General features: G+C 35.2%; 1 protein-coding gene across 16 annotated transcripts in view; it reads left to right on the top strand.

The window, feature by feature from the left end:
* The window catches only part of LOC139117127 (uncharacterized), a 41,378-nt gene that overhangs the window by 7,435 nt on the left and 12,619 nt on the right, over nt 1–21,324 (top strand). Inside the window, exons 3-12 of one of the 16 annotated variants that reach the window (XM_070679979.1) lie at nt 9,809–9,883; nt 10,313–10,484; nt 11,245–11,301; nt 13,791–13,832; nt 15,138–15,182; nt 17,287–17,364; nt 18,085–18,114; nt 18,598–18,675; nt 19,656–19,844; nt 20,394–20,642. In XM_070679979.1, coding sequence (XP_070536080.1) covers nt 9,809–9,883; nt 10,313–10,484; nt 11,245–11,301; nt 13,791–13,832; nt 15,138–15,182; nt 17,287–17,364; nt 18,085–18,114; nt 18,598–18,675; nt 19,656–19,844; nt 20,394–20,642 — 1,015 coding nt within the window. The remainder of the gene's footprint in view (nt 1–9,808; nt 9,884–10,312; nt 10,485–11,244; nt 11,302–13,790; nt 13,833–15,137; nt 15,183–17,286; nt 17,365–18,084; nt 18,115–18,597; nt 18,676–19,655; nt 19,845–20,393; nt 20,643–21,324) is intronic. The other 15 variants (XM_070679987.1, XM_070680004.1, XM_070679994.1 and 12 more) reach the window with 15 other exon arrangements.

Here is a 21,324-nt window from a genome sequence, read left to right as displayed (position 1 = left end):
AAAATTATTCACAAAATACACCCTCAAACTGTAAACCTGAATTTCTCAGTCTTTCAAAGAGAACAAAAAAAACATGTAGATAGGAAACTATAACATCATAATATATATTAAATGATCCATGCTTGCCGGGTACATACATGCACATGTGCACAGACCTATAATACTGGTAAAGTGTAGTGTGTGTGAAGGTACAGACTGAGGCCATGCCAATAGACAGTCTGGTTCTACAATTGTCAGTCAGTCTTGGTAGAAGAAAGTGTAATACAAACCACTGACACATTTGGAAAAAAACAAACCTTCAAAACAACAGGAAAAGCAACATAAACAAATAAACAAGACAAAACAAGATGTTAGTTTGTATATTCCTTGTGTGAATCATATTAAGTATTATACAATCTGTACATGACACCAGATAAAACAGCAGACCTGTAAACACAGCTACATAACATATATTGCTTGATGACAGACTTCAGTAGAGATTTGTTCAACTATGACAAGTAGATACCAGGTAGATTTTAAATTAACGTAGTGCACTGTTGTAATGATAAGTTTTCATTGGTGTACGGTACTGGATACCTGCAGAGTGTACACTGTATGCAAGGGGACTGGGTGGTTACCCAAAACAAACCCTACCAAGCAACAGTACTTCATGTAATATGTATTCACACAGTGAATGGCCAACTTGGCGCTGAGCAGCAAGATTACATAATGTTCACTTCAAAATGGCTTGTACCTTCAGGATTCACTCTATGGCCTGCTGAATGCACAAAACATGTAGTCTAGCATCTCTCTTCTGTTTAAGAGTCAAAACTACATTTTGAGTTTGATACAAGGGCTGCATAGTCCCTCAAATTTCAACTTGTGGACTGCAGGGACTGGTGGGATACTAACCACGGAATCGCAACTAATATATCGTCTGTGGCGAATGCAACTTCCCCTAGTCTAGGATCTCTTCTCGGTTACGATGTACGCTACTGTGGGGGGGAGGAGGGGGGTAGCGTACGTGTACCCTCTGACCGAGGACAGATCGTAGGCTAATCTTATTAAGTCTCATAGTCTTGTCTAACCAACCCACCATTTTTCCTGGTGTAAACTTGCCCATAGCTATTCCCAAAACAAGCAAACATTTATAGAATGTTACATGTGCTGTACGTTGGATGCAAAACCTCAGAAGGTAGAATAAAATATGTTTCTCATCTACTGAATGTTATCATAAACTCAGAATTTCAAGTATACAACACCATAGTAACTGTTTGTCTCTAGTAACGTATGTATGTATCTAGTAATAAGGTAATTTTTCAGAAGTGTATTACGGTAAACTAATTAATGAATCGATATAGTATATTAATACCATACTGTTATTGACAAATAATAAACAATGACTCAGCAAAAAGACTAAAAGCTACAAGAAAAATCAGAACTGATTTCATATTGACAACAAAAAATTTGAAGGTAGCATTTACAGCTTCTGTTAGTAAGAATGAGTTATATTGCCAGTTCTTCTTTCTGGCAATGGTAACAAAGTAAACTAAAGCAAGACAAAGACAAACAAAACAAGATAACCATCAAACGTTTACACTTGGTAACAACATTAGCACAGCCCCTTAAATACAGCTCCCCAACAAAGCAATGAAGTGTTATCACATGCATGAGGCATGTAGACAGTGTTTTCTCTCAACGACGACATACCCTCAGGCACACGGAAGGGTTGCGGATCGCTTGATGTGAAAATTCACACACGGGACAGAAATAGAATTGAAATTTCTTTGGTCTGTGTTGACTTTTTCGTTTTGTCCATTCAAGCCGAGTAACAAAGAGTGATCAGTACAGGGGACAGGTAATTGAGTGAGATACACACAAAAGGAAAAAAATAACTTTTCATGTACGAGTCTTTTGTACCGTGTCTTTTGTATCGAGGAAGACCTGTAAATATTGTCTGGTGAGGTGGTTACTACCAAGCGAAGGGATCGGCCGCTGACTCGATCTTTCCTTTTCCGTGATCAGTCAACCGTTTTGTGGAGCAATTGTAATTTTATCTCACTAGTTCCAGTCGTTAAACAAGACAGTTTGGAACACTCTTCAAAGCTTGTAAAGTTAAATTCTTGCAAACATTGGTAAATAATGATTACCGACCAGAAAATTTGAAGAATTCTATGGATATTTGTACTTCATGTAATTGTTTACACATCTACACTGCTCAGGCGGTGAATCTGTAATATTTGCATTTCTCAACTGTGAGTCCAAAATCGTGTAATTTTCCATTTCATGCTAGCCTTACCTGTATTACACCGGAATGTGCATATTTTGGATTGTACGAAACAAGAAAGCTGAGAAATTTGGGCAGAAATTTTGATTGTGAACAACGAAATATTGAGCAGACGTGAATTTACCGATCGTGATGTAGGTGGGGAGAATATTGACAGTTGGCTGCTGGTTTCTGTTTGAGTAAAGGACTGCAAGCCATTTGTACCTTTGACAAGTACCAGCAGAGCAGTCAAAGTAAACAAGACCGAGGCTTGTTTGTTTGCGAATCAATGTCTTGACATGCTCCAAGAATGTGTACAAGGAATGGCGTATACATGCAAAACTCTCTATGTCCACACCCTTTGAGAGAGTTTGCCCACGGATGGAGTTTGCCATTTATTTGATAGTTCACCTTTGTGCAGATAAAGGAATCAATTACTCAGTTGTCATAGAAACTGAGAATGCTCTGGTGACAATAAATACCTGAATATACTGGAAATTTGATTTCCTGAACATATTAATTACAGACATTCCACACACTAAATAAGGATAAAAGATGTAACTATATATAAAACACATGAATCTTTATGAAAAACACCTTAGACTGTAACAATTTCTAATTTTCCAATTTTTGAAGTTTATGTGTACACACACACACACACACACACACACACACACACACACACACACACACACACACACACACATATATATATATATATATATATATATATATATATATATATATATATATATATATATATATATATATATGAAAACTTAAAAAATGTGTCATTTGAGTCAAGTTTAATATATTGTGTGAGAGAAGGATTTTGAAACGTGTACATGTGTTCAGATTGGGATATCCAGGTCAATCAACAGTTTCACAAAACATCTAAACTATTTTCTGCAGTAAATCATTGATTTATGGCGATGAATTGATCAACAGAGTTTTGTTTGTCCTGTTTCCAAGCATTGTTGTTGTTGTTTATTGTTAAAAATTATAAGAGAGAAGCATTATCTTGGACTGTTTTCATTGGTCAGTTTTGACTGTATACACACACACACACACACACACACACACATACATATAATATATATATATATATATATATATATATATATATATATATATATATATATATATATATATATATATATATTTGAAAAAGTATACGTCATTTTAGTTTAATAGATGGGGTGAGGGAAGGATTTGAAACGTGTGTATGTATGTTATTGAAGATATCCATGTCGATCAACAGTTTCACAAAACATCTAAACTATTTTCTGTTGTAAATCATCCGTTTATTGCACTGAACTGATCAATGGAGTTTTGTTTGTCTTGTTTCTAAGTGTTTATTGTTTTTTATTGTCCTCAAAGAGCGAAACAATATCTTGATTGTTTCTGTGGCTCAGTTTTGACCTTACACAACATCTATGTACGACCTGGTGACCCTCATCCAGCACAGAGTCGTCTATGATCTACGGTGTGACCTTTCATTTGCCAGCAAACAGCTCCTGAAGGCAAAATTCACTAAGTCGATGACATGGGTCTGTCTACACCAGTACCTTGCATACGGTATTTTCAACTTCACAGATTCGGTGTCAGATTCAATTAATTTAAACTGAAACCAATTCAAATTCATTTACACATTAATCTTTACTGCACCTGCGCTATTATTGATTATTTTTGACATTAAAGTTACAACCTCTCTGAGACTTGTCATAAATTAAGGTGAACTGTTTGATATCTGGATAGCTTTGTTGAATCTTGGATACCCGCCGGACAGCAATGACCCCTCTCTCTCTCATAAACATATTTTATAGCTACTGTACAGACGAGATGAACAATTTCCATTACTCTACCAGTATTCTGCACGTTTGTCCTGTAGAATCTGGTTACAAGACAGATGAAGAATATTTCCAACGGTTTAATTCAAATGAATTTGTTCCAAGATATACTGTAATTATCATTTCTAAGTAACATATATTACAGAAGAAACAACCAATACATGTACATTAATATAACCCTTTGCTTTTCCTCTAATGTGTATGTAATATTTTCAATTCAGTAATTTCATATGATGCTGCCAGATCAAAAAATGTCCATGTTTCTGGCAACCTGACCAACCCTAAAAATACAATCAGACCCTAGACATTTCTATTGCATTTTTGAAAAATTTCGAGTAAATTCTGTCAATTTTACAGTGTTTTAATGATCTCAGCCAACAGAAAAAATGTGAAAAATTTTCCTCAAACCTACCTTCCTTAATTTTCAGCGGCATGTTACCGGAAACATAAAAAAATTTTTATTTGGCCTGATCGGAAGTAAAACATTAGAATGGCTCCTTTGACATAACATGATCATTTGAAATACTTTAAATATATGCACATTACCACGCGCATGATTAATTTCACATGAGTAATGCACTGTCGCAAGTAATTTAACATCAACTTGTGCATCAACTTGTAATGAGAATACCGTACTTTGGGTGTTTCACTTCAACAGAGAAGAACACACTGTTGTGCAAACACTGTTGTTCATTTTGTCACTCCATAAATCATGTCGAATTTACCTGATGAAATTACATTCTGTTGGTTTAGTTGTTTTCCAGTGTCATGTCAAACTACAAAATATGGCAACATGGTGATATAGTGTGTTTGTGTTTTTAACTTTTGCCAGTCAAATACTTACGATTCATACTGATTGAGTTACTTTTATTCATGATTTTTAGAGTATTAAAAGGTTTTAATCTTCCAACCTGTATATCAGTGCCAGCTGCCATTGCTATTTTCTGATCTTTTCGTATCAACAATGAAATTAAACAATAAATTGATGAAAATCCCTTACACCTGTTGAGTGATAAAGCTGGCTGGAGCTCTACTACCCCCCCCCCCCCCCACCCATAGCGACAGCAAACATGATCAGAAACTGAGAAATTTCTTGGCCAGCAGGTACATTATCCACCCCTAGTCACACACAAGCAGTGATTGTCACCCCTTTTCAAGTGCTTGGTTTTGTTGTTGTTCTGGTAAACCCCACTTGAGCTAAATCCTAAGTGAGCTTAAGTCCAAATGCAAACACATCTCTGATGTTGTGGATCATTAGAATGGCTCAAGGCCTGGTAATCTTGAATTTGCTGTTGTTTTGTACTGGTTTGTTTGTATTTTGGATTTTTTTGCGGTGTTTTTGGTTTTGGGGCCTGAATGGATCACAGTTGGGGTTCCTATGTGAAGGCTAAGTCCAAGGTAAAAGGTTGATGCATAAATGGCTTGTACAGGTAGATGCCCTTTTACATGTACATGTACATGTACACTGTCAAGTTTATCTGTGGCCAGGTCAGGTCAAGGGGTCAGGTCAAGTCAGTTAAAAACATGTGACATGACATTTTGTCCTTGAAATAAATTTTGTAATAAATTTTAACTGTTTTGGAATCATATTAAAAAGTTTCCATAAAACCGTAGACCCTAAAAAAAAAGACGGTACAACATTTAATACATGATTTTGGCAGATTTGCTTCACTTCACAAAAACCTACATACACAAGATGATTTTGACTGACTGACCTGATAGAAATAGTATCTGTCACAGCTGAGTGTATGCATCTGAATTAATACTGTAACTCTCTTACCTCATTTACGCAGACAAAGTTATTCCACCTACACACAGCCGTAACTTTTACATTGGTGTTATAAAAAGTGTGTGAACGCTGAACGTCGGCCCAGCGTCATCCCAATTTTGTCCTGATCAGGAACAGAAAAATATTAAAGTTTCCTAAAGGAGACTTAAAATCCAGAATAAAAGTCAGGGATCATCCATAACAATTTGAAATTTAAAAACCAGTAAATAAAATTTTTCAATAATTATTATTCAAAATGGCTGCCAACCTTGTGTGAACTGTATACGGAAAGATTGAATTTCTATTTGCGCAAAAAGAAGGCAGGGAAAACTTCATGTAATTCACAGGCTTCTAAATGAACCCACACGACGATACCAGGAAAGTATTGCAAAAAATTTGACTGCAAAAAAAAATGTCCGCAAGGTGCGTTCTACAGTAAGACAACCATTTTTGGTAGATTCTAAAATTTTAGTGATTTTAATCTCAAGCTTTGAATTTTTATTCATGAAGGCTATGGTACATGTATGTTACAAGTATTTTAATTGTTTCCATAATCATTCTCAATTTCCGGTCAAACCGATAATGTTTTGAATGCACAAACACATCAACGATCACTAAAATTTCAAACAAATTGTCAAAATTTCATGATTCAGTTGAGTGTAACTATATCAATTGAAGGTTCTTCACAAGAGAATTTAGCTAAACGAAACAACTCTGCACAGAATTTGCCCTAATTCAGTTATTTTTTTGAAATACCCTGAGAGAGAACACTACAGGGTAAAGTCACTCAACTGCGTAATTGCTATTACATTTGACAGTCAGTAAATAAAAAATATAACTAGATAAACGGGGTGCTTCTTTGGTTTCCAATGAACCAATTAAATCTTCCATTAGCAAGGGGAATAATTCAATATATTTGTTCTTACGGAAGTTGATTCAAGCATACAATGTTACTATGTACCTAGAGATTTAGTTCGACAGCTGATGTCCATTTATTGATTGGCTGCCATAGCAACCAGCCGTGGCGTTCCACGCAACGGGTGACCCCGTGACCTTTCACATCTATCAGATAAAAAAGAAAAGTCTCGGTCTGTCTTTGAAAGACTGCTAGAAGCAACCACACCTTGTTAAGTGTGTTCTGCTTAAAGTGTTTTTTTTTATATGCGGACTGGACGCTATTGTCGCCTTCAAGCTACGCTAACACTGTCAAGTGAGCTGTTTGCTTCAACTGTTAGCAGTTATTCTGATTCTTTTGAGCTTTGTCAACCCCCATCTTGCACAATGGTACAGTCCAACTGCATTGTACAGTCCATATTTGGACTGTACCTTTCCTTAGAAATAGGGAGGAAAGTGCATGTATTTTATCCCCATCTGTCACTGACTTTGGTACAAGTATGTGTTCCACAGGGATTAATTGCACCCATAATCTTGAATATTGGAGGGAAAGATGTACTTTTACCCAGTGAATTGACATGTGAGTTCGTAGAAATGCCAATCTCGGAGATTTTACACCTCACGACCAATAATGTACCCAGTGCCCCTATGACTTCACAATTTTGGAATTTTTTTATGAGATACAGAAGTTGTGGCCTTGCCTTGAGCTTCTTTCATACACCATACGCATAGAATGGTGAGAAATATTTCAAAAGTCAACTTCCAAGAGAACTGTTCTTTGCGCACACAAAAATGTTCTGCAGGACAACTTTGGGATTATCACGGACAGATTGTCAGTAGGATTTCTACATGACAGGATAGTGTTTGACCTTGTTCAAAATTATCACCTAAACCCTACAAATGTCCAAAAATGAGTCCCACTAGATTCATGTAGTCCTTTATGGTGTAGAATTTCTATGGGAAATGGTTGTAAGAGCATGGCAATCTTTAATGTGTCTCATTTATGAGAACAGTTTTTACTCTGGAGGGCACTGTGGCTTAAACAGTATCTTGAGACAGACAATATAGTCAAAGGTTCTAGGCTGTGAATTTTCCAGTAACATCTGTAAACTTCCATAAATGAGTCCCACTGGATTCATGTACATGTAGTCCTTTATCATGTACAATTTCTATGGGATATTTTTGTAAGGCCATGACAATCTCTAACATGAGCTATTTATGATAATAGTTTTACTTTGGAGAGCATTGTTGCTTAAACAGTATCTTGAGACTGTAGTATAAGTCCTCGTTTGTAAAATACAATTTATTATTCTGCAACCTTTAACCCTGTGCGTGCCAAAGTCAATTTATATCACCTTTACAAAATATACCCCAGTCAGTTTTTTTCAATTTTTGCCAAAATTTTGATAAAAAACTGCAGCTAATGATATGGGATGTCCATTTTGTTCAAAATTATGAAATAATTGCAGGAAAATTCATAAAAAGTAAAATGTTGCACTAAAATTTTGGTGGGAAAAATTACGGCTCGCAAAGGGTTAATTGTGTCGAAATGAATAGTAAACTTTTCAGTTCAGTTTATGTGGATGAAATTACATGTTAATGTCAACCATTGACTTTAAATCTGTAGTAGAATTCATTTGCCAGTGTTTAGTAACATTATATGATGTATGGTACTGTAAGCAATGTGTTTGCCAGGCCCAGGCTAATACTATACCTTACAGCAATATACCTGTATGTGTAGTGAGACAAATAAAATTAACTTATTTTGCAGGACAAAGCAAAAATAATTCTAATGGTAAAATATTATCAAATGTCACAAATGTTGTTGCGTTTATCTGTATTTCCCTCTCGCCATCTGTCACCCTGTCTTTCTTTCTAACTCTCTGGCGGTACAGAGCATAGCTACGGTAGTGTGCCCTTTAAGGGAATACAACTCATAAACACATTGCCTGTGATGCAAGAACAATTTTTGGTTCACATGTAATGATATACCGTACATGTAGGGCTGACACAGAGAAATTTCTACAATTCCTAACTTGATGCAGAGTTCCCAAAAAATTTGTGTTTGTTTGAGGGCACAGTCAACACAGCACACCACTGCCCAGATTTCATGCACACAAGTATTTGAAAGTTACATGTAAATAGCATAATTGAAACTAAAAACAACCAGTACCTTAGAATTCAAACATTTTCTACTCTCAATTCAAACATCATAAAATTTTCATCACTGTCCAATTCAGTGTTCACAGTGTGAATTATTAAAGGCAGCGCAAGAATACACCGTGTCCATAAATATTAGATCAACAGAATCCATTCATGAAATATTTACATCACCCAGTTAAAAGTGGCTGTGCACAAGCTTGCACAAAAGTGGACATGTAAATGATAAAAGAGTGTTTAAATCTTTATAAATCTGTGTCTTTGTGTAGAGACTGCATTTAAGACGACGTCGCAAATGTGTTTTTTTTTCTCTCTGAAAAGATAAGCAAAGGGGGAATTGCAAAAAGGCAATCAGGTGTTTTGTTCGTGTTTTATGAATATAGCCTTGTTTTGAAAATGAAATATAGAATGTAATCGCCATACTTGCCGTATGTGTGTGACTTTTATTGGGTGCATTGAAAATCAATGCTTGCTCTGTTGTCGCTATAGCAATAAAAAAATCTATTACAAAAAAAAAACATTCTGTAGTTTTAATGAGGGTCTTTGAGTCGGCAACGAAGTGTGTCGCAAACTTGCACACTGTGCAAGTTCGTTCACTGTAACCCGTGTGTCTAACCTTTGGACTAATTGAACAATTAAAGATAAAGGCATGATAGTGATATTTTAGTCTTAAAAATTTTCTTATCTAGTATACACTGAAATATGAAATATGTGTCTTCCCTATAGAATGCATAAATTATAAGGTTGTTATGTTATAATGATCGAGGTCAATTTTTGGTCATCCCTTCCTCTGTCAGCTTGCTTACTATCCATTTCTACTCTGATATTCATGTCTGTATTGTTAGAAATTCACAGCTAATGAAAGTTGTTCGTATTTTTACTTTTTTGTAGGATGACGAAGGAGGGCTGTTTTTCAGGTTTAACCATGGTTCTAATCTCTATGATAGAGGGCGCTATCACTATGTGGTGAGTATCACGGTCTTTGAATCAAAAGAGAATTTCTTTCACAAGGAATTTTTAGCTCCCGTGTACCGTATATATGTAATGCATGGGAAACTAATAGGATGAGTCACTGTCTGTTGTCTATGTGTATGTCCATCCACAGCAAAAACTTGAGATCTGCTGCCAGTATCGCCTCAGTATTTGTTCATGTCATCCGATAATGTTCAGTTGAAAGAGATTCAACATTAAATTAATTTTGTCATCTCAGTCAAACAACTCATGGCCATGCTGGCAGTATAAAGGTGGCAAACAGATTACATACAGATAATTGTTTTCTCAAAAAAAATTCTTTTCATTTGCATTTGTGTACATTTGCACTGTCCATTTCTGAGTTCATGAAGAAATTATTAAAAAGATAATCACGAACATCTTTACTTATTTCTTGACTTTTAGCCCGAATTTGACGAATTTCCACATCTCCCCTGCCCACGCTTCCATGCTCACATGGAAAAAACTCCGGTGCCAAAGCAAACTCACAAGAAAAAGAAGAAAATACTCAAGCCTCCAGAGTTCTGGCATTACAAACGGAAAGAGGAGCCACCTAAGCCACTACCAAAACGAAAAGGTAAATCTTTATTCCTTGTTTTCTCTTGATTTTTATTTCAGGAATATGATATTTTATATGTGTATATTAAGGTGGATGCTGGTGAATTTGGCAAAAATATCTGTTTTTTTCAATTGTTAAGGTTTTTACATGTCACACAGTGGTTACAGAATGGAATGTGTAGTCGATTTTGAAAACTGCAGACTTCAATACTTTTAACATCCAGTCCAAAAGCTCACATGATACAACTTCATGGACGTTGAAGAGACACCTTAGCTTGTAATTTACTTTTTAGATGTGTTTCTGTGCAAAAGTGAACTGCAGCAGAACCAGGTTGACGCTCTTCCAGTAATTCATATTTTGCCTCCTAAAGTTTAAAATCAGAGCTGCAGTTGAAGTAGATACTACACAGTCATATCTATACATGTGTACTGATGACAAATACCAAGTATGAAAACTGCCCACCAGCACCTGTGATAATATTACATGAATGTCTGAAAACAAAAAACAAAAAAACAATGACATAGTTTTAATAAAGATTCATTGAAAAACTACATGCTGGTAGTGATATCGGTTATGACGTCATTACACAATAAGCGCAAGGACTATCAGGCATTCAAGATTACAGGACCAGTTGCATGTGTTTACACAATCACAACTCAATCACACACGACAGCCAGGGGCCATCTCACCGCTTTTCTCTCTTTCACCGAGCCGAGAAGATCACGGGAGACGCTTTCAGCTTTGTTGATTTTGTTTGATTGTTTGTTGCTTCTCTCAGCTACTAAAGGAGTTCGCTGGTTTGATAGTGACACTGCTGTCTACTTACCCGACCCTGGTGAGACTTTCAATTCAAATCTCCCATCATGCACTGTGTATACGTTCATTTGAGCCCACAATCCATTTCACCTATCCCATAATGCCTCCCTTGAGATGTCAAAGGTCAATGTGTTTTGAACTAACACTGGCTGTTACCGCATGAGTGCTTCTCATCTTGCTGTGATAATCTTCGCAAAAGTTGTAAATTTTACCCAACATAAATTCTTTATGGTTTCTACATGTTTCTATACCAGACAATTATTTCTAATTATTTTAATTTAAATATGTCTGTCTATTAATGCTGTGGTAGTCTTTGTGACCACCTGTTGCAGATGTAGACCGATGTAGTTATATTACTCTGTAAATAATATGGAAATGAAATTTAAACAGAAATAATAATAGCAAAAATGTGGTGTAAGGGTTTGAAATGGCCCTCTCTAAATTTATCATCTTTTCTGTACTGTAGTAATTTGTTTCAGAAATTCATGTACGTAATTTGTAAAGTGGTATTGTTTTTACACATACCGTACACAAATGGTGCTTGATTTTTCAGATATAATGGTAAACTTAGCTAATGGCTACATTATCAGAAATCTGAAAAATAAATGAAGCATGATTCCCTTGTGATGTAACCAATAGAAAGTCAGGAAATAGTTATGTTATTTCACATGCATGTGTAAGCTCTTTTCTGATTCGTTGAATGTGTTTAACAGCAAATTAAGGGTTAAGGAAACATGTAGTCACTGGTGGTACACTCATGGAGAATTTTGTTTGTGGTAAAATTGCAAACTTTGGGTATAACCCTTTGAGTGCCAAAGTCATTTTTTGCCACCTTAATGAAATATAACAAAGACAATTTTTTTTAAGATCCAGACAATTTTTTTCAAATTTCCTTAAAATTTTGATCAAAAACTGTAGCCAAAAAACAGTTATCACCATTCGGTCCAAAATTATCAATGAAAATTATAGAAAAATTTATAAATATTGGAAAATTGAGGCACAGAAATTTTGGTGGGAAAAATTACAGCACTCAGAGGGTTAGCTAATCACTAGCACAGCATGCATGCACGTGTGATGCTCACATTTTACTCTTATTTTTGAAGTCTTGTCTGTAGTATAATGCACGACTTTAATCGCATGTGCTTGTATTTTTACTGTTCTGTACAATTAACATTTTATGTGTCTTTTCTATTGAGTTTTTGTATGTGTACTGGGGTAGAATTAATCTTGCATGCACAGAAAACACTGTGTCAGCATATGTTGTACCAAGATTAATATGGCAATGCTAGGCATCTCCCACAAGTTACGTAACCCTCATTATCCATAATAATATGCGGCAGGTTTTCCGTGGTTAGAAGATGTGTTCTGCTGCGTGCAGTTCTCATTACAGCACAGGTTGTTCCAAAGGCAGGGTTGTGTAACACATACAGAGAAATTGAGGTGTTCACCTCTATCCTGTGGTCTAACTTCACCACTGGTCAATTGTGCCGTTAGACCATTTTACAGACAAATAAATTTGCTCACCATTGTAGTGAGTTTAACCACGATTGATAATTCATCAATAAACTTGTGCTTTCATGAGAGGCTGTCGTTGATGGGGTCGACCCTGCAAAACCTAATGTTGCATGTCAGTTTCTAGTGTTTAACATAATGCATGGATTAAAATAACAATGTAAAAATAATGTATCTGACTTTTTGAGATAACATTCTATGGTTTCCTTGACAATTTAACCACATCATAATTTAAGTTAGCCTGCATTTTTGATAATATGTAGTGTGCCAAATATCTTCCGTCATATTGTTTGGTTAGGTAATGTCAAAATATTTAATTGAGTATTTTGAATGAGAGAGTATGTAAAATTTGATGTATATGTATGTCATATTGTAGAACAGATCACTTTATTGTGTATTAATATTTCCTCATTTTCCCCTTCTATTATCCATGTTTTCCCCTTTAGTCCATCATTCCACATTGACTTTCCACTTTTCATTTATCATATTCACCATCCAGCTCATTCGAAAAAAAAAATCCGGGTACAGAGAATATACTTGTGCATATAAATGTACAGTACTTGCCATAACAACACATTTATTTTGTAAAACATTTGATGATAGAATCTGAATACTCTATAGTCGTCAATCAACCTGTGTTATATGGCTGAATTCTGGTGACATTTAAGTATTAGGCAGAGTTCACATCACATCACCGTGGAAACTGGTATATCGTGTGCACTTCATGTAGAAAACTTTGCATAAATTACAATAAGTAATGAGGTTGATGGTTTTATGCACCAATTATATACTGGGGTAGAATAATAAATCACAATATGTAATAAGGTTATGTACTGGTTGATTATGGAAGTTTAAATCTTTCTGTTAGTGGATAGGTAGTTATATCTGTGTAGTTTTTGTGCTCATGAGTGTTTATTTCATACAAGTTTTTCAACAATATTACACGCATTTCAATATTTTTTGATTTGTATTTGATTTTCAATTTTGCTGACAAAGGTGTGCCAGACAATAGTGAACATAGTGACTATGGCTCTGCCGGTAAGACAGTCTGTGTTCTAAAATATTTATTACTGTATTGTTCTGTTCATACATTTTTGTAATCAGTGTAGATTTTTGTTTTTTGTATCAATGCATGTAAATTTTATTTTCCTCATACTATTATAAATAAAATAGAATCATCAACTTTGCTGGCTTTTAAGCATATTCATGTCTTAGAATTAAATACAGTACCGGTACTATCTTAGCATGTTATTGCATGGGACGATGTGTATTTTAGCAAACCATTTCATTAGCATCTTAAGTTCTATTTATTGTGAAAGTTACCATCTCATAAAAATATCATTTACTGGGTATATAGCAAAAAGCATCCATTATTTTCATTATTTAGATCACATTTTTGTATACAATGTTGTTTCATAAACAATGTTAGTTCTGCATGTATAATTATATGATAATGCCCACCGTAAATAATTGGCGGTTTGTTACATAACAAGTATTGCTTCATCATTATTTATCATGTTTATCAGTGTTAATAATGACTTTATTGATTATTCTCAGTGAGCCAGTTTTAAAAAGACAACTGTGATGCCAGCGAAGCTATGGGACTCAAACATTTAATAAGCATTTGGATGCTGTGAAAATGACACACTTTAATTTTGTAATCAAATTTGTCCCGATAATGTAGTTTGAAGTGAGCAGAGTTTGCAGTACAAAATAACTAAAGAAATAAAGAAATAGAAATTCATCTGAATGATATTTGCTCCTACAAATATGGAAGATTTGAGATAAATATTTAAAGTTTAGCTTCTAGTGCAATAATATGTGGAACATTCTACAAATGTTTTGTTTTTCATAAAATGCCTATACATGTTACTGTCCTTGGGTCAGGAGAATTGCTGTCCTTGTTGAAATGTGCCCCAACAATATATAAATCACTTTTGCTACTGATCAAATTCTACACAAAGGGAATTTTGTGAATGAGGACATCAAACAAAGTATTTAATATGCATAATAGATCAGTTAATGAAATTACATACTTTAATCAGTTATAATGTAATGTCTGTCAATAAAACAGTTCTCATTGAGGTCACATTTACATCATGCATAGGCTATCATCCCCATCCATTTAGTGGAACATTCAATGCTTTCATAGCTGTGGCCATTCCACTCTAAAACAAGGGGTGTATTGGGATAAAGGATGCATGAGCATGTAATAAATGCGTTGATTAATTACCAGCGTTGCTATATGCACAACTAGTGTGTGCATAACATATATGTCATATAGAATTGTGAAATGTACTTAATATGTATACACTGATCAAGCTTTTAATTTTTTGTGTTAAGTTGGCTCTCGCATAACAAGTGGAAAATCAGCCACATCCACAAGTGGTAAGGTTATATATGTCCATTTTTCTTCACTATAAAATGCGTTTTTTTTGGTCAAATTTGCACAGTTCTTTTCACTTTACGACTTGATATTTACCAACTACAAATTCTTTGTCAAGGAAATGAAGAGATCATTTTGTATGAAAATCAATTTCCAGCATTCTAGTATCAAACAAAGGCCAATTTTTGATATTGACTTTGGAACACCACACCACACCACATAAGATGTAGAAAATTCTACACCTTATCAAAAAGATTTCAAAAATTTTAGTTACTGTCTTTTCCTTGCATTCACTGTTTTGTCTTTTCTTGATTTTTGTCTTTGATGAAAGCATCTTCACTATCAACGGTTGTTTTTCCACCTCTACACAATTTGACATTTAGTGACTCTGATGTATGTACCGGTATTTTGTCATGAATTGTTGTCATTATCGGAATGTGGAATCCTTGCTGAATGTATTTATTATCAAGTTTGCAATGTAGAGTAGAAAACTGATTATTTCCAAACTTTCTCATGTGTATGTGTCGTTCCCTTTGCCATCCATGAACAGTTTTATGCTGTACAATTGTAAACTACCAGCATGCTGGATGGGTTGTCATTTGAGGATGTTACCTATACCAATCTGAACTTTTAATGATTATTTTTCACATGCATATAAATATTAATCGTTGATTTGTGGTCAATGAGAATAATGTATATCGATTAGTAGGGGGAAAATTGATCCGTGCTTTTGTGTGGTCTGGAAGAATTTCAACTAGATACCCCCCACAAAGAGTGGAATGATCTCAAATTAAAATTGTGTTTTTGTACCACTTTTAAAAAATTGTCTTTTAAAGCCAGCGGTCAAATTTTGACCTTTTACTTATGCAAGGAATGGGAAAAATCAAGAAAAAAAAGTTTCTGAGCGCAACCCTCAGAACCGAACATTTCATAGCCATTGCTGATCTTAATCTGATGCAGTCGGCAGGTTTGCTATCATGTTAATGTTTGCTAATAAGGAATCAACAACAAACTCACCAAAATTACCCATAATTGCTTAATAATGTTGCAGTATCTGCGCATAAGTAAATCATCAAATATTGACATTGGTACTAAAATACGATTTTTAAAAGGTGTTACAAAAAGATTGTTGTAACTTTTAACATTCCTACCCATGCTTTTACGCATGTCATGCATGGTTAGTTGACATGAATCTTATCAAATTTAAAGTCAGAATATATTGTGATTCTGATTCAGTTTTTAGTATTTTTGAAAATCTTCAAATTTTCTTTCAATTACAAGTTTACAGTACACTTAGGGTCATCCATCAACATAGGGACCATCTCATGTTGTTGCATGAGTTCAAACAGTGAAATTTATTTCATAAAGAGTAGGAGATTTGATTTAACCTCACATAAATCAGTGAATTTAATTTCCTCACTTATTTTGGTGATTGTGATATTTTATTTTTGATAGTTTTTTCCTTTTAGTTTGTTCATGATTGCACTATGTAGCTTAAAAAACAGAACTTCTGGTTACACCAATCACTTGGTGACACAATGTAGCCAGGTGTATATCATGGAAAGCTGTGGCAAATTCTTACATTTTACTACATCGTTAACCAACAGTTTATATTTTTAAGTTTTGTGTAAGGCCTCAAAAGAGAAAGACTTAAAGTTTTGCTCAAATTTTCCTCAAGGTATCTTTCAACCATTCTCATTCAAAATCAAGAATAAAAATCCGGGGTCACCGTGCAAATTTTGGTAAAAGAGAAACAAATTACCCAAAATTTACCTATATTTGAAATCCAAAATGGCCGCCATCCCTGTGTTAACTCTATGGAGAAAAATAAAAATTTTAGGCTTTTCAAAAAACTAAGATGGTGAAAATTTTAAGAGCTTTAAAATGAGCCCCCACAAGTGAGTGGTAGATCAGAAAAGAATTGTGAAAGTTTGAGAGTCCGAATATCTGTTCCTAAGGCGTATTCGCCCTTACATGTAAGTGGAAGGTGAAGGGGAAGGAGTTTTGATATAAGCTAAACAAAAAGATTTTGTTTGTTGAACTTATGCAACAATGTGCATTAGTCCCTTAATACTAACTCCCCTTTCTCTCCCATTGCAAACCAAGGAAAGTCAATTCTAACCATAGAAAATCTCTCTGAAAATGGTAGTAGCCACCAAAATGAGTTTGAACTTTTCATGGAACGTAAGTTGAACACAAAGAGTTTTTCATTATATGTCATGTATGCTGTAATGCTAACAACATTGTATGTTTTATAATGTAATGTGTTCAGTGTTTGTGATTTTGTAAAAACTTGAGGTCTTAATGCTTTTTTGCAGACTATTTGGCAGGATTAATGCTTTCCGGCATTAATGCATGAAAGCTGTTTACAATAACAGGGATGGGAAATCACTGTTTTGTGTAATGCAATTTAAAAAATGAAACAAAATCCTTTCTAATTCACAGTTACCAATATCACATGCATAAATTCAGATACATGTAAAATTTCTTAACATACTGTCTACCATTTGAATTATACCGGGTAACTGTACCAAATTCTTGATGGATATTAAGTATGGTCAGTTTAATAAATATTGAACAAGACAGGTGTTTTTCCCTTGGACAACATACAGTTGTTTCAAGGTCAGACAAAAATATTGAAATTGTTGAAAGCAGACTTTTTAGTATAAGTATGCTGTCATTGTGTATCTTATTTTACTGTACACATTTGTTTTATCACACTTGCTTTGCACTGAACAGTGATACCCTGTATTAAATGCAGAACAATGGAAGGTTGTTATTTATACAAATAACTCAAAATAGAATTTTGTATAGTTGTATAGTTGTTTTTGCTGTACTGCTTGGCTGTCTATGTAACTGTAACATTAATTTTGAGATGTTTTTCCCCTGATGCTTGCAAAAAAGGAATGGCGTTTAGTATTGCAACCCAAACAGGTATGAAATCCCTGCTGCATCAAATCAGCATTGAAAAGATGTTCCGCTACGTCTGTCAAACCAATGCACGTTGCTCCCAAGATCCTGCTTACACTCACAAAGGCTTTGTAATTGGCATATTCTTACCCCAGCAGTGTAGCTTAATGTGCTATGTAGTTTTTTAATTCACTTTTCTTGTCGCGCAAAAAGCTGTCAAGTTGATAGTTCTTCAGTGGGTTCTCATTGGAGTTTTACAGTTTTTTTAACACAAAGACGTATGACCACATCAGGAAATTAAAGAACTGAAAAAAAAATCACACCATTCTTTCCATGAACCATTTCTCAACATCAGTTTTCTTCATTTTCTGTCCTTCAATTCTTATTCTACCTGTCACTCTTATATTTGCTTTCTCTCAAAGAACACCTTTAAGTATAGTAAGTCGTCTTCTGTTCTGCCACATTGCTGTATTTTCGCATACTCATTGCATTTTCTTTCATCTTAAGTTGATCCCAACGCTGCGCTAACAGGACAAACGCCAAACTACGCTTATTACAATCGACAATCGGCAAATTCCAGCCCAGGTAAGAGGAAAGCGTGAGCACAGCCAGTGATAACAAACTTTCAACGCAGTTATCAATCAAGCCTCTTTAAATACACATAAACAGCGTTATTTCCCTTCCTTGCGTGTATGTGCCACCACCACCTCAGTGTCACCCTTCAATATCACACAAAGACATCTGTGTTTGTCACTTGTCACTTTTTTGAAAACACTTGTTTTGCAGTGTGACATGGTCAAACGAACCTCATTACATGATCTAATACTCGTTTTCACCACGTTTTACATGTTCGTATACGTTGTCTCACTACTCGTGTATGTCTCAATGCGTTTGCACGGTCTTCACGATACCATCATCATAGCAGTGACAATCAGAGCCACAGTGCCAGGTGGCGCTATTTCTTGTTTCAGCGTGTGACATGCAACAATACCGCAAACCTCTCTGATACATTGTGAGCACTTTGATGTGTTGTACTAACTCATATGCCTGAAATGTGCCTAATTAGCAATTGCTTTATATATTTTAGGATAATATCCTGCTCTTTGAGCAATTAAACATTGTACCAGTATAATCCCTAAACTTGCAACCGTGATTCAATTAACACCACCAGTGTAAATTTGTAGATCCTTGTTATTATGCTGAAGGTGTAATGTGTATAAACTCAGTGATGTAATGTATTGTTTTGGTATGTAAGGTTTTATCTGAAATGGTTTGAAATATTGAGTTGCATATTTGTTTTGATATTTGTAAGGTGAAGGGTCAATCAGTGAACTTTGACCTACTTAATTATGTATTCAATGCACATGTCAACTTTCTATTTCAGATTTGTAGCGTAATGAAATGTAATATTAAAGACCCTTTGAAATTTTACCTTTGAAATAATTGTTACTGATCTTGTGAGTTTATGACGATGCACACAACAGAAGATATGGAGAAGATATGCGTAAAATTAGTTGCGACCACGGCCAGAGTTTCAATGTTTTCAATCAATCTGTCTGTTGCAGTTACGCCGAAGAAACCCACCCCACCACCTCCAGAGCCCATCCGACTTCCAACCCCTAAGAAAACTCCGACCCCAACACCTCCTCCTCCCCCTCCGCCTGTGGAAGAGAGCTCGGAGAGTGAAGAGGAGGTGATCCTGGACATCAAATATGCTAATGATTACTCAAACAACGTAGATCCATTCATAATAGGTTTGTATGGTGTCATCAATTTTCCACGAATTTCTCAAGCACTCTTGAAATATTCTTCAGAAAACTATTCTTTTAATATATTGATCAGCATCAAGAGATGAAAAACATTCAATTTTGTCAGTTTCTGCAAGAATTAAATGACAGAAGGTGTTTCTTGAAAATTATCAAGTCTCTGGTCTAATTCGAATAAGGAAGACTTTTTTCAAGAAAACTGCCAAGCATGGCAATAGCTCTTAAGTTGGTAAATTACCAAATCGAAAATTTAGTGAAAAAGACAACAGTCAAATATCATGAAAATATGTGTTGAATTATATGTTTCCCTTTTTCATTCACGAGTTATCTGATTGGTTTTTCAAAACACACTTGCACTGGAGCACCTGTTGAAAGGGTAATATGCAAATTCAGTATCGTAGCCAATATCAGTCACCTATGGTCGTCATTCATTACAACTCAAAAGCTGTGCAACCGGAGTTTTTCTCTTTGCATAGAGCACAATCACGCAGCCATTGGTTCATTCATCTGCTCATCCATCCATGCATTGCTTCGCAGACACACTGGAAGTGTTCAGTGTCACCTCGCTAGATTCCGTTGAAGACGGCCTGGTCATGCTCGAGTTTGACGCCCCGCCCGAGTTCCAGTACAATGGCAGAGACAACATCAACTTCCAGGATGAGATTCGAGTCTGCTCGCCCATCACTCGAATGGAACCCCCGCCGGCGCCGCCACCCAAGCTGCCCCCTCCCCCCAAGACACCAACACCCCCTCCTCCACCTCGTTCTCCAACTCCCCCACCAAAGGGTGAGTATATCCCCTTCATTCCAATTATATATTCACCATCATTATTCGACTTCATAAGAAATTATCACCATAGCAATTATTATGATAATTAATAATCATAAATATAATTTCTAGCATTATAATTTTTTCATAAAAATTGGGAGTAAGGTTTTTTGATAATTCTCACATAAAATTGTAAATTTATAAAGTTTGTAAAATTTGTCTTTAAGTTCAATACATGTAGATTAAATGGCTTTAAGGTATCATATATATTTTGAATGTCTTCTTATTACTGATTCTCAACCCCCATGGATCCCAGTGATATGGCCCATCCTACGGAAAAAAAAGTGGGAATTTTCCATTAATGCTGGGATTTTGGGGGTTGAAGAGGGTTAACCCTTTCACCACCATAGTTTGGTCCAAACCCATTGTTATCAGTGGTGATTGCGGACCTGTTTACTGTGAATTGGGGGTGAACAGGTTAAGGACTGAGATGAGATTGAAGGACTTCTTTGAATAGCAGGTACTTCAGTAGAAAGTGAATTCAGAATTATACATTTATTATATATATATCGTTTGTTGTGTTTTTGTCATTAATTTTGTCAATGTAAATTATGAATAGTACTGAGGATTTGTCAGTACTGATATGATAGATTAAAACAGAGAAAAAAGGTAATCACAAAATAAAGAGTAATGCTGATTT

Source organism: Ptychodera flava, chromosome 2 (assembly GCF_041260155.1).
Source record: "Ptychodera flava strain L36383 chromosome 2, AS_Pfla_20210202, whole genome shotgun sequence".
Classification (NCBI taxonomy): Eukaryota; Metazoa; Hemichordata; class Enteropneusta; family Ptychoderidae; genus Ptychodera; species Ptychodera flava.
Note: the sequence above shows the minus strand (reverse complement) of the source record. Positions and strands in the feature narration are given on the sequence as shown.